Source organism: Ranitomeya imitator, chromosome 2, assembly GCF_032444005.1.
Source record: "Ranitomeya imitator isolate aRanImi1 chromosome 2, aRanImi1.pri, whole genome shotgun sequence".
Classification (NCBI taxonomy): domain Eukaryota; kingdom Metazoa; phylum Chordata; class Amphibia; order Anura; family Dendrobatidae; genus Ranitomeya; species Ranitomeya imitator.
In genome coordinates, this window is record NC_091283.1 from 822,307,986 (window position 1) to 822,322,912 (window position 14,927).

The 14,927-nt window shown below is 41.1% G+C and overlaps 1 protein-coding gene across 3 annotated transcripts in view; it reads left to right on the forward strand.

Annotated features, from left to right (window-relative positions):
* DHX32 (DEAH-box helicase 32 (putative)) overlaps positions 1-14,927 on the forward strand; it is a 92,752-nt gene that overhangs the window by 60,623 nt on the left and 17,202 nt on the right. For all 3 annotated transcript variants that reach the window (XM_069753952.1, XM_069753953.1, XM_069753954.1), the window contains 3 exons: positions 382-627; positions 9,947-10,046; positions 10,363-10,521. In XM_069753952.1, coding sequence (XP_069610053.1) covers positions 382-627; positions 9,947-10,046; positions 10,363-10,521 — 505 coding nt within the window. The remainder of the gene's footprint in view (positions 1-381; positions 628-9,946; positions 10,047-10,362; positions 10,522-14,927) is intronic.

Here is a 14,927-nt window from a genome sequence, read left to right on the forward strand (position 1 = left end):
ACCACATTGAAGTTGAATGCTTAGTGAAACAAAGAGCCTGTAAAAGGCAAACGTTGCAAAATGATTAATGATCCCAATTGCAAAAAATGATTTCTACATGCATTTAAATGAGGATAAAAATGTGCACAACCCCTTAACATTGGCAGTAATCCATTTAGGGATTCAGCGAAAGGTGTTTAATATTCCTGCAGTGCCTCCGCAGGGGAAGTGAAGCATTACATGTTTTTCACAACTCTGCATTCTTCCTGGTGCAGGAAGGAACAACATTTTTTGAGCTAATTTAAAAGTTACCTAAACATATAAAAACATTTTTTTATTTTCCAGATACTAATTTTTAATGGTGTGTTTTTTTTTTGTTTTTTTTTTTATTATTATTTTTAGGAAATCAAACAGGCCTATGAAATGATCCACCAGGAGACTATACACCCAAATTCTAAAGTAGGCGAATTGCTTCCAATTCCACTCTACCCTCATCAAAGCCTTCCGCAATACTTGCCATACGAGGGGCTGGATTATGGCTGTAAAGACCACAGGAGGAAAGTGGTTTTAACGACCAGTCTTGGCGAGTCCCTCGTCTGGATGAGCAACATTCACTTTGTCATTGATGTTGGGGTGGAGCGGAGAAAGGTAAATGCCATAATTAATTTTTTCCTATTGCTTATTCCAAAAAAAAAAAAAAATCTCCAAGGTCCAATCCAAGCCTTGTAAAATAATGTCTTACTGTGTGTCCTGCTCTTCTGCATCTCCTCCTGCAGCTGCCAGATCCGTACAATGCTCCGGCTATTCGCTATGTTATGGCAAGCAATTCAAGCACAGATGGATGTCGTCTTCACAGCCGCTATACTGCAATTTTTATTTTTAATTTTTTTTGTGCTACACCGTTAATATGGTCCAGTGTATAATATTCTTGGGTTATTTATTTAATGTATTTATTTGCAAACCCATAGTCTTGAATGGGTGGCTCTCATTCGATTTTATTTATTTTCACAAGCCGATTTGATTCTGGGGGGGAAGGGGGGGTAAAGCAATGCATATCTGAACCCACCAAGTGAATAATGTTGGACGTTCTCTTTTCTTTTTTTTTTTTTACATTTCATGAAAAGATATGGTCTTATAAACTTAACTTTAGTGAGTATTAGTTGAGGTGGCATGGCTTCTTACTGGCGCAACCAATTTGCACTTTTGTCCTTTTCTTTTTTTTTTTCCATAGTTTTGAAGAGCCAGAACGTTTATATTCTGTCAGTCGACTTCACCGCTTCATGTTTTTTTTGTGTGTGGAAGGAGTTGCTATTTTAAATTATAACAAATTTCAACGTTTTACTTTACCATATAAAGCCCGATTTGTATTTTTTTTTTATTTTCTTCTTTTGTGTGTGTGGGTTTGTGTGTTTTCTTTTTTTTTTTTTTTTTTTTGCAAATTCTCCAAAATGTTGCACATGGATCTTGCATTTTTTTACCAATTAAAAAATATTCTGTATTTCTTTCCTCTACTGTTTCGGCATCTTCCTCTAATGGGTTCCAAATTTTGAGCAAAAATTCCTGCCATTTATAAAATTACTCCAGAGGAGAAGAGGAACCCAGTGCATTTGCACAAATACTTTGCAAGTTTTTAAAGTCATAATTGAAGAATCAGCCAAAAACATTTAGAACACCAAACTATGCCCAGAATGACAAACTTAAAAAAAAAAAAAAAAGAGAAAAGAAAAGATCAACACACAGCATAGACTTTAAAAAATGTGCAAATGAAAAACGGGCAAAAAATGCCAAAAACTTAAATGTGCAAATTAATAATAATAATAATGATGATGATGAATGAGCCCATACTGCACTGAAATATGGGGAAAAAATGTTGAAATGTTGTAAGAAAACAAAAAAATAAAAATGCAATTCAGAAACTGTGTTGTTTTTTTTTTTTTTTTGCAGCATTCTTTATACTGTAAAATTACCTAGTAACATGATTCTCCCAGACAGTACAATTATGGAGATGCCAAACTTAGATTATTATATTTTTAATTTTTTAATTTTATTATGATGTAAAAAATATTTAACAATTATAAAAACAAAAAAGCATACATGGCACAGTTTGTGATAAAAAAAAAAAAAAAAAAAATTTTTTTTTTTTTCCATTTTTGTGGTATATTTGATCTTCTGATCGCTCTGTACTGCATTTTTTGAGGACCAGCATAGCTAAAAAAAAAAACAACATTCAAAGATTTTTCTACAAAACGCACAAATATAAATGTGCATATGAGCCAAGAAGTTATGCCAACCACGAAAAGATATCTTAATAGAACAGGTAGCACGGGCCTAACTGCACCTAGATATGCCCTAAATTGGCCCTGCCCATCCGCGGAGGTTGGCACCCTAATTAATACGATATGGCACCCCCGCTCACCAATGAATATCCCTGAATTGCCCTAATGAGCCCTAGAAATGGTATTAGACACCATAAAACTGCCAATACATGTAGAGCTAAAGAGATGACCTATCAAATACCTTCCTTTAATAAAAAATGACATTGTAATATTGAAATACTAGATCACCCAATTGTGCCAAGTGGATAGGAGGTAAGTATGTCTCGTCACAATAATATAATCAGCCAAAAGCAAACCATAGAGGTGTAGGAAGGGGAATGCTTCAGAGGAGATAAAACAGTGCCACAATGCACATGCTGAGCTCCAATAACTGTGTGACGTGTTGTTTGAGTGCTTGGTTTTAATATATTTTGTAAAAAAAAAAAATCAGAGACACGGGCACAGCATGGCGACGATTATGTCATAAAGGTTGCCTCGACCAATCAGCGACGGGCACAGTCTGCCGCGAATTCTGGAATCCTCATTGTCCATATACTACGGCGACATGCATATTCTAGAATATCCGATGCATTAGAATCAGGCCACAATCTAGTGACTTCATAATCTGCTGACCCATCTACACTAAAAAAAAAAAAAAACTTTAGCAGGTTGTAAGTAATGTATTATACTGCTAGAAGTAAATTTCGGTAGGGTGAGTATTATGGTAGGCAATCTAACTACAAGCTAATGGTGAAAAAAAATGCCTGTCCTAGAGTACCGCGATGGGTGTGTTCACACCCCTTGACCTGTGTGCTTGTTGTTGCCAGGCTGATAATCATTTGCAATGTTTTATATAGCGTCTTGCTGATCTTAAAATGCTGTATATCTGCCTCTACTAAATAACTATGAAACTAATGAGCAAAGAAGAGCTTGGAGTTATGTCACACACTAATGGCTCAGAGACTGATGCAGTTTATGAAGCTCGGCTGGGCTCTTGTTTCGTGAGATTACCGGTTGCCAGTGCCTGAAAGATTGAAATGCCTCACAGAAGAGCAGAAGATGAAGCTTTGCTAATTTACATTAGAATGCATTGATTGCTGACCTCGCCTGTTGTGATCTATCACTTGACATGAAATGGATTGACTTGTGTATAGTACTGCAGGATGATTTCTGGTCGTACGTTCAGTTTGCTAAAAGGATTGGACATGAGATTTCAAGGCCTGTGGGCCATCAGTCATATTGCATTGTCATATTATATTTTTTCACTATGCATTCCTGCTGGTTCCATTTATACAGCAGGAGATGTACTCATTGTACTTCTATGTATCCTTAGAAAACTGTAGGCCTAACATGTTGAAGCCTCTTACTTAGGCCGAGGTCACACTTGCGCGTTCAATGCGAGAAACTTGCACGAGTCTCTCGCATCAAGTCCCGGCACTGACGTCGGGACTGGAGCGTCTGGCTGCATAGAAATACATGCAGCCACAAACTCCGGTCCCGAGTGCCGGCGGCAGTGCTGTGACTTGATGTAAGAGACTCATGCGAGTTTCTCGCATTGAACTCACAAGTGTGACCCCCGGCCTTAAAAGGACTCTTCGTTGCACTTGCAATTTTAGGCTAAGTGCACACGTTGCAGAATTGCCACGGCAATACCGCAACTCCTGCTGCGCGTATATCGCATGCGAAATTGGCATGCGTTTTCTTGCTAAACTCTAGTGGTTTGCAAGCGTTTTTAGCTTGGAGAATGCTAGCGTTTTCCAAGCGATCTGTAGCATCGCTTGGAAAACTGATTGATTGACAGGTTGGTACAGGAAAGAAATATATCTTGGTACCGTGTTAGCCAGTAGATAGAAAAATATTTAGAATTGAGAGTCCTCAGTGGTTGATACCTTTTAATGGCTAACTGAAAAGATGGTAACAAATTGCAAGCTTTCGAGACTACACAGGTCTCTTCATCAGGCAAAGACTAAAACAAATTCTGAAGAATCACATATTTATGCACAACATAGCACAGAAAAGGGGAAACCCATGGATAAGACAGGTGACATGAAGCAGAATTACCATGAGTGATAAACAGTTATGTCCATAAATATTGGGCCAGCTCTTAGAAAAGGATTGTTTTATTGGGGTCTGGTTCTGTTGTGATGACCCCTCATAGTCTGAGGGGCAAGTTCCTTAGTTGATGTAAAAATACATAAATCTGTGCGACACATTCATTCCTGCAGTGAGACTGTCAAAGGTCGTCATCAGTTTATATTCCCAGACTCTTATGTCTCTCTGAGATTTGAAGCTACCTTTTAACACAAGTGATTTCATGTCCATAATGTTATGATTTGGGAGACAGAAATGTATTGCCACAGGTAGATCCATTCTTTTTTCTCTTATTGTATGGCGATGGGAGTTCATTCTTGTTCTAAGCTTCTGCCCTGTCTCCCCACATACAGACCCCCAGTTGGGCATTTAGTACAAATAATTAGGTACACCACATTAGAAGTGACGCAGCTGAAAGTACCTGGTATCTTGTAGTCCTGATGTGAATTGGGGATCTTTATCTTGTCTGTGGTCATTATAAATGGACAGGTTTTACATTTTTTTTCTGGTTGCAAGGAAAGGTACCCTCAGCTGTTGGAGAGGACAGGGAGCTCTTGACAATGATGCTTCTTAGATTTGGGGGCTGCCTAAAACACAGTAGTGGGGTGGGGTCTGGAAAAATGAATTGTAAGCGGGCATCTTTTTGCAGTAAAGGTTATAATTTCCGTGCAGCTCCCCTTAGCACCTCCAGATTTGGATTGTAGGTAACTACTAGAGGTACCCGGTTGTTTTCTTCTTTAGCTTTGTAATGTAGCAGGTGATTCCTTGATATTCTGGTGGCTCTTGTAATCTGATTTTCAATTGTTCTTGGATGGTAGCCCTGATTCAAAAAGGTCTTTCTGAGGCGAAAAAGGTGTTCATCCCTATCCATTGGGTTGGAACATATACGATTATATCTGATGGCTTGGCTGTAGACAATAGAGTTTATGTGTTTTGGATGGAAACTGTCCCATTTAAGGTATGTTGGACGGTCGATTGGCTTCTGATACAGGGATGTCTCTATTATATTGTTCTGCAGCTTAATGATGGTGTCCAAAAAGTTAATTTCAGTGCAGGAGTAGTTGAGTGTCAAGTTGATGGTAGGATGAAATTGATTAAACTGTTCATGGGACGTCTTTAGCTGTGGCTCAGACTCCGTCCAGATGATTAAAATATCATCAATGTAGCGGTAGTACGCCAGAGGCCTGATGGGACATGAGACAGGTTGGTCACACTTGTCAAACATGCCTATGCAGCATCAATAGTAAAAAGATAGAACATTAAAAATAAAAAAATAAAAAATCGTGATATTCTCACCTTCCGGCGTCCCCGGCAGTCTTCCCGCTCCTCACGGTGCTCTGGTCCCAATAATGCATTACGGCAATGACCTCAGATGACATAGCATCTCGCGAGACTGCTATGTCATCACAGGTCATTCTCGCAATGCATTATTGGGAAGGGAAGCATCGTAAGGAGCCGGAAGACTGCCGGGGACGCCAGAAGGTGAGAATATCATGATTTTTTTCCTTTTAATTCCTTTTTTCTTTTTTTTTTTTTTCTTTAATAATTATATGGTTCCCAGGGTCTGGAGGAGAGTCTCCTCTCCTCCACCCTGGGTACCAACCGCACATGATCCGCTTACTTCCCACATGGTGAACATAGCCACATGTGGAAAGTAAGCGGATCAATGCATTCCTATGTGGATTGCATTCTAATAGGATGCTTAATGTATGCGTTTTTTTCACGGTTTTATCGTGAAAAAAACGCGAAAAATCCTGAAAGTGTGCATACAGCTTTAGCCTACATTTTCTAAAACTGCAGCTTCATCCTCACAGAAAGGCAGAGTGTGAACTCACCATGAGGCCATGTTCACACGTTCAGTATTTTATATCTGTACTAGCTGAAGAGCTCGGCGTTGCCTGGGCATAGTAAATATCTGTGGTTAGTTATAGCACCTCACTTCTCTTATTTTCCCATCACGCCTCATTTTCCCCCTCACATGTCTCATTTTCTCCCTTACACCTCTCATTTTCCCACTCACTCCTCTCATTCCCCCCTAACACTTGTCATTTCAACCTCACATCTGTTATTTTCCAATCACTCCACTATTTTCCCTCACTCCTCCCATTTTGCACTCACACCTTTTCATTTTCATTTTCACTTCACATCCCTCATTTTCACCTCACACCTCTCATTTTCCCCTCAGTATATACATGTTTGTCATCTCCCTTATATATAGTATACACCTGTATGTCATCTCCTGTATATAGTATATACCTGTATGTCATCTCCCCTGTAAATAGTATATACCTGCTGTATGTCATCTCCTCCTGTATATTGTATATACCTACAGTATGTGTCATCTCCTCCTGTATATAGTATATACCTGTATGTCATCTCTTCTGTATATACTATATACTTGTATGTCATCTCCTCCTATATATAGAATATATCTGTATGTCATCTGTATATAATATATACCTGTATGTAATCTCCTCTGTACATAGTATATACCTGCTGTATGTCATCTCCTCCTCTATATACCTATGTGTCATCTCCTCTTTTATATAGTATATACCTGTATGTCATCTCCTCCTGTATATAGTATATATGTGTCATCTCCTCCTATATATAATATATACCTGTAAGTCATCTCCTCCCGTATATAGTATATACCTGTGTCATCTGCTCCTGTATATAGTATATACGCGTGTCATCTCCTCCTGTATATAGTATGTACCTGTATGTCATCTCCTCCTGTATATAGTATGTACCTGTATGTCATCTCCTCCTGTATATAGTATATACCTGTGTCATCTCTCCTGTATATAGTATATACGTGTCATCTCCCCTGCATATAGTATATACCTGTGTGTCATCTCCCCTGTGTATAGTATGTACCTGTATGTCATCTCCCCTGTATTTAGTATATATCTGTGTGTCATCTCCTCCTGTATTAGACTTCGTATTTTTACCTCAGTATTTGTAAGCTAAATTGGCAGCCTGATAAATCCCCAGCCGACAGGAAGCCCTCCCCCCTGGCAGTATATATCAGCTCACACATACTTATAATAGACAGGTCACGTGACTGACAGCTGCCATATTTCCTATATGGTATATTTGTTGCTCATGTAGTTTGTCTGCTTATTAATCAGATTTTTATTTTTGAAGGATAATGCCAGACGTGCGTGTCTTTTAGGGCGAGTTTCATGTGTCAAGTTGTGTGTGTTGAATTGCGTGTGGCGACGTGTGTAGCGACTTTTGTGAGATGAGTTTTGTGCAGCAACATGCATGTAGCAACTTTTTGTGTCAAGTTGCATGTGACAGGTTAGTGTAGCAAGTTGTGTGCAGCAAGTTTTGCGCATGGCGAGTTTTGCGCGTGGCAAGTTTTGTGTGGTGCGTTTTGAGTAAGTGCAAGTTTTGTGTGAGGCAACTTTTGCATGTGTTGCAACTTTTGTGCATGTGGCAATTTTTCCGCATGTGCAAGTTTTGCGTGTGGCGAGTTTTCCATGAGGTGAGTTTTGCATGTGTGGCGAGTTTTGCGTGAGCCTAGTTTTGCATGTGGCGACTTTTGTGTTTCGACTTTTATGTGGCGAGGTTGGTGTATGTGTGGTGAAATGTGTCCTGAGGGTGGTATGTGTTCAAGCACGTGGTAGTGTGTGGCGCATTTTGTGTGTGTGTGTTCATATCCCCGTATGTGATGAGTATCCCATGTCGGGGCCCCACCTTAGCAACTGTACGGTATATACTCTTTGGCGCCATCGCTCTCACTCTTTAAGTCCCCCTTGTTCACATCTGGCAGCTGTCAATTTGCCTCCAATACTTTTCCTTTCACTTTTTCCCCATTATGTAGATAGGGGCAAAATTGTTTGGTGAATTGGAACGCACAGGGTTAAAATTTCGCCTCACAACATAGCCTATGACGCTCTCTGGGTCCAGACCTGTGACTGAGCAAAATTTTGTGGCTGTAGCTGTGACTGTGCAGATGCCAATCCCGGACATACATACATACGCACACGCATACGCACACGCATACACACACACACACACACACACACACACACACACACACACACACACACACACACACACACACACATTCAGCTTTATATATTAGATTTGTAACCCAGAAGTGGTGCATATGTTTCTATTATACTTTTCCTCTGATTGCTCCACTCCTGGTTTTGGCTACAAATACTGATGTAAGATACTGAAAGTATGAACATGGCCTAAAGCAATCACTTAGCATGCCTTATATTAAAGACCTCCGAGCAGAGATGAGGAAAAGCTTGATGCAACAGAAAGTGCTCGTCCCCCTGGTACTGTCTGGGTATCCTAATGCAAATTATGTTTTGCTTTGAGAGGGGAACTGTATAGCAAACATTCTGAATCTCCATTGTCCAATATATAATCTAAGCTACACAAACTGTCTTAAAGGGAGTGTGTCATAGGATAATTTATTAGTGATGAGCGAATATACTGAATGATTTACATCTGCTAGCCAGCATAAGTACATGTGGGGGTTGCCTGGTTGCTAGGGAATCCCCACATGTAGTTATGCTGGCTAACAGATGTAAATCATTCAGCTGTGGCAAGAAAAACTAAATCTCCGAGCAGTCATAAATACTCGGAGGACCCCCAAGCGAGCTCGGGAAATCTCGAGTAATGAGTATATTCGCTCATCACTAATAATTATCTATTGATGAAAAGATTTTTTTAATTTTTAAACGTATATTTTTACAGTTGTTGAGAATTTGATTCTTTTTCATTTTTATTTTTCCGTGCCATTTTATTAAAGTCTTAACTCTTGTTACTGAACCTAGTAATAGGATAACCCTTCTTATTCTGCAGAGATTACTTTTCTGCTGCCGCTTCCTGCTCTGTAGAGATCACTTCTCAGCAGTCGATTCCTTTTCTGTAGACATCACTTCCTGTACAGTGATCTGTAGAGATCACTTCTCAGTAGTCTCTTCCTGTTCTGTAGAGATCACTTCTCAGCAGTCACTTCCTTTTCTGTAGAGATCACTTCTCAGCAGTCGCTTCCTTTTCTGTAGAGATCACTTCTCAGCAGTCTCTTCCTGTTCTGTAGAGGTCACTTCTCTGTAGTCTCGTCCTGTTCTGTAGAGATCACTTCTCAGCAGTCACTTCCTTTTCTGTAGAGATCACTTCTCAGCAGTCACTTCCTGTTCTGTAGAGATCATTTCTCAGCAGTCGCTTCCTTTTCTGTAGAGATCACTTCTCAGCAGTCGCTTCCTTTTCTGTAGAGATCACTTCTCAGCAGTCGCTTCCTTTTCTGTAGAGATCATTTCTCAGCAGTCACTTCCTGTTCTGTAGAGATCACTTCTCTGCAGTCGCTTCCTTTTTCTGTAGAGATCACTTCCTGTACAGTGATCTGTAGAGATCACTTCTCTGCAATCATTTCAGTTTCATCACAGGCCAGATGATAATAAAAGGTTGGGTAAGTTTAATTATTTTATTTTTTTTAATCAATCTTTGCTAAAGAAGAAATGGTGAAAGATGCAAACTATATATTTTTTTTTCTTCGTTCTTGTGATTATTAATTTTGATATTTCCCTTTCTAGGTTTACAACACCAGAATCCGGGCCGAGTCTCTGATCACACAGCCAATTAGTAAAATCCGAGCTGAGATGAGGAAGCAGGTTCTGGGCACGTGTCCTACAGGTATAATGTAATAACCGAACAGTTGACTCAACACATAAGATATAATATTGACTAATGCCACAAGGGTAGTGTAAAGCAAATGATAAATTTGTAATGGCACTGTATTTAAATTTTTTAGAAATTTGAGCTGAATTAGTTGGAATTTTTTTATTACAAATTGTCGGCGTCCACTGTGTTAGCCACCAACTTCAGACATTACTATATGCCAGCCAGCCATTGCTGTAACGATAGTCATAGCTGCCATTAACTTGTCTCTGGCTGTATACAATTATTTGCAGTTTCCCATTTTACACATTAAGTATTTTTCCTCCTACAGGTAAAGTCTTCTGCCTCTACACAGAGGACTTTGCCCAAAGTGACATGAAAACGTTTCTGATTTCAAAAGTGGAAGAGTCAAATCTGACTTCAATGGTTCTGTTTCTGAAGAGGATGGACATAGCCGGTCTGGGCCACTGTGAATTCATCAACAGACCTGGTATGTGTCTGAGAAGATTTGCAATCTGCATATAAAAAATGGATAAATGTATGATCGCCGGGTGACCGATTGTTGGGACCTCCACAATCGCAAGAACAGGAGTCTCAACGTCCCCTGTGTTAGTCGAGCATTAGTGAGCATGTGCGACCATTGCTCTATTCACTCTGCAGAGGTGGTGGTCGCACATGCTCACTGTATCTCCATTCACAAAAGGAAACTTTGGGCCCCCTGTCCTTGTACTCTATAGGGGTCTCATCATGACCTCAGGGATTATACATATTGTCATCTATTCTATGGATAGGTAAGAAGCGTTCATGGGATAACTCCTTTCATAGAGGTTTTTCATACAACTCCACTGCCTCCTGGCTTCCTGCCTGCCTGGGCAGTGGAGTGCTAATGATTGACAGTTTGTTCCAGTGGCAAGGCTGCGCTGCTGGCCTGAACTGTACACTCTCCCAATTTTCTAGCTAGCTGAGGTATCTTTGCCTCAGTACTCCTACATTCCTCTGATGCTGCAGAGGCAAAGTAAATGTCTCCCAAATGTAGGACCGCAATGGGGGCCCAACTAGTGCCTGGCCGAAGTGATTAGAGATGTTTGCCACTCGTGCGTCTTCCTCCAATTACGGCTATGGCGTTCTGCACACAGACAAGCATGTGCCCTCACCTATATTCAGAATTCCCATTGCAGTCAATGGTGAGAGACCCGACTGGGGGATCAGGGGCCCTCACTGCATTCTGGAAGTAGGTGCAGATAAAACATGGGACCAGTATCTATCAGACATTAATGGCATGCCTGTCTTCTGCCATAAATGTCTGTCCTATGACAAACCCTTTAGAGATCAGACATGGGACCAGTATCTATCAGACATTAATGGCATACCTGTCTTCTGCCATAAATGTCTGTCGTGGGACAAACCCTTTAGGAAAAAAAACACTTATGTATGTGTGTATAAGATTTCATATATTGTATATGAGACAGATTTATCAGTCATAGGGGTCCTGCTTTATCCCCATTTTTAAGTACCCGGTCTTCACTTCTCATCAATTTTGGTTTCTTCTTAGACACTCTAGATTTATATGTAATGAAGGCAATATAATTTAGGTGTGGTTGGACATGTTATATTTGCATACCTCTGCATTTCTTATTAGACAGGACCGTGCAGCAAACCTTTCATGTTGAACTGGACACACATGTGATAGCAGCTGGAGAGCAAAATAAATCTTTTTTTTTTTTTTTTTTTAAGCTTCTCCTTTGCAGAGATATTAACGATCAAAATATTTGGCACCTAAACAGTTAATTTTTTTAGGTCAAGTGGGCGTTAACAGAGAGACTACACACTGGGTAAGGCCGGGATCACACATGCGAGAAACACGTCCGTGTCTCGCATGTGAAAACCAAGCTCTGGCGCCGGCACTTGGGAGCGGAGCGTGCGGCTCCATGTGTTGCTGTGCGGCCGCACGCTCTGCTCTGGAGTGCCGGCGCCAGAGCTTGGTTTTCACATGCGAGACAAGGACGTGTTTCTCGCATGTGTGATCCCAGCCTAAAGAAGAATGTGCTCCCACAATAGTTTTGAACATGCTCAGTGTGAGATATAATGATATTCTACTCTCCTCACTCAGAGTGATGATGTGCTGGAGCACAGCAGACCTGCGTGTGATTAAGGAACAGCTTTCAGTTCTCATCTCCAGCAGTCAGTGTGGGGGGAGGAGTGACGGCGTTGCAGTGTTGAGTTTCATTACAAACACTTCTAGTAGCTCTCCTCTCATAGTGCTGCCAGCTCTGTTAATCATAAGCTGGCATTCACATACAAGGCAAAAAAAAAAAAGAACAAACCCATGATATAACTTAGAACAGGCTCTGTGTGAGATATGGTGACAGTCTGCTCTGATCGCTGCAGAGTGGTTAGATGTTTCGGGAGAACAGCAGCCCTGAGTGTACTTGCTTAACAGCTTTCATCTCCAGCAGTCAGTGTGGTGGTGGGGTCAGTACAGCACAGTTGGCAGCACTACCCTTGCTTTTGGAAATGTTAATGTGTATTTGGTCATGCCAATAAAGTTCATTTGAATTTGAGAGGAGAGCTACCAGAAGTGTTTGTAATGAAAGTAAACTTCTGCAGCACGGCCTCTCCCCCATACTGACTACTAGAAGTGAAAGCTGCTAATCGTACGCAGGTCTGCTGTGCTCCAGCACATGTCATCACAGTGACCGTGAAGAGAGCAGAATGTTTGGGCTCAATGTGTGACAATGTAGAACAGTCTATACTGTACTTGCATCCCGCAGCGATTCCTTTCCACGAAGGTTGGTGTTGCTTTTCTCTGTGGATGATGACATTTTGGCATCGAATTGCTGCAGCCAGTCGATGGCATGTTTACGTGCACTGATAATCAGGAAGAAGAATCCTTACGAACTTTCTTTCGACACTTAACTACCCGTGTAAAAAAGCCTTTAAACAGACCTTCTTATAGAAATTTTACAGAGCACGCACTGCGTTATTCTGCTTATGATCTGTCCCATCTTTAGCTGGTCTCCAACTGTTCCAGTATTTTTTAGCCAATGGGGTGGGGTGATGTGATATTTGGTTTTACCAGGCAAAAGGGGAGAGGTTTCTGCTGCAGACACTTGTCTTAAAGCCAGACACGGCAAAGTGAAGAGGATGAGGGATGTATGGGCTGATCTGCTGAGACAGAGGAGATTCCTTTTATACATTTCTCAGTTTTTAATCATAAGATGAGCCAAAAACAAATAAGAGGAGGCGATTTTAAGAGTGGAAGAACGGGGATGGGTTTTTTTGTGTGTACTATTCCAATAATGAAATCTGTGCAATAGATAACATTTTTCTTTGGTCCTTTATTTACTTTAGAGATGTCCATCAGACCGTCCTGTATGTGACTTATAATGATAGACACTTCCACAATACATTTTCTGGGCAGTGCCGCTTTGGCACGCTGTAAATAAACCACATCCATTCTCTAAGCAAAAACATTCATTAGTAGAATATTGATCTTGTGCTGGAAATTCCACCCACAAAGTAATACAAGTACGTTCTCCACGGCCGTCGCCTTCACTGCTGGCCGCCAGACTCCTCACCAATATATTTTATGCTTCTAGCTCTTAAAGGGAGTCTGTCGCTCTCAAAACTTAAATTGAACTATTTAGGTGACTTCGCCCACCATAATGATCATACGTGTGCTGTAGATTTTGTTTAATTTTGCTTAAAACCGTTTTATTTGACATGTAAAAGGGGGGCTTTGGTGCACACTTGGCGTGGCCTAGGGCTTAGTGTACCATAATGCCCACCCTAAGTACATTCCTCCGCCCCTCCACTTAGTGATTGACCGCACTCGCTTTCGAGCACTGCCCAATACAAATCCCCATCCCTGGATGCACTGACACTGCAGAGCACAAGAGCAGACAGTCAGTGTGTGCAGGAGCATTCTCATCCCTCTCCTCTCTGCAGCGGTCTGTCGCTGCACACAATCACAAACTAGTGGTGAGGCGATGCAGACATGATGGGGAGATGAGAGTGGGTACACACTGACACTGTAGGGCCTGAGTGTGTGCACACAATGTCACTTTTGCACCCTCTCATCTCTCTCCTGTCAGCATCGGGCGCCCACCGCTTTGTGATCTTGTGTGTAATGAGTGGCGCCTGCCCACAGGAGGAGGATGAGAATGCACCTGCACACACTGACGGTGTGTGTGGTCTCTGCATCATTGTTGGAGCCGCCAGAGTGCCCACTTTTGGGCAGGGTTAGCATAGATCCTACCAATTTTTGAGTTTCGGACTACGAGTCCCTGCAAAATCGGGACTATTGGTAAGTATGTAATAACATTGTTCCAGCAACGTGGAGTAAAACCAGATCTAGGATGCAAGTGCCCTCAAAGTACTAAATCAGACTGGACCTGCCTTGTTTGTGAATTACTAGGATTCCTTTGATTTCCTGCAGACAAAAATTGTACACGAATCCTATCACCATGGGGTAAAGGCCAAGGCTCTGAACTTTGACTTTGTCATAGCAGTTACTTGCAGCCACCACTAGGGGGATCACTACCTACAGATTGATGTGGCTTCCATTGATTTCAATAGTAAATGTAAAAATCTATCTGTAGCTCCCTCTGGTGGTGGATGAACAAAGCCAAAATGGTAGAAGTCGTAAATTCAGCCACTTTTTATTCATTTTTCTCACTTATAAAGTGCAATTAATTCCACAAAACTTTACAGACATTATCATCACTGTCCCCATTGGCACTCACAATTTATATTTTCTATCAGTGGGTCTTCGGATTGTGGGAGGAAACTGGAGAACCTCGAGGAAACACACACAAATACAGGGAGACCATACAAACTTCTTGCAGGTGTCCTTGCTCTTGTCCTGAGCCACTGTTTTGCCCACATAGATACACT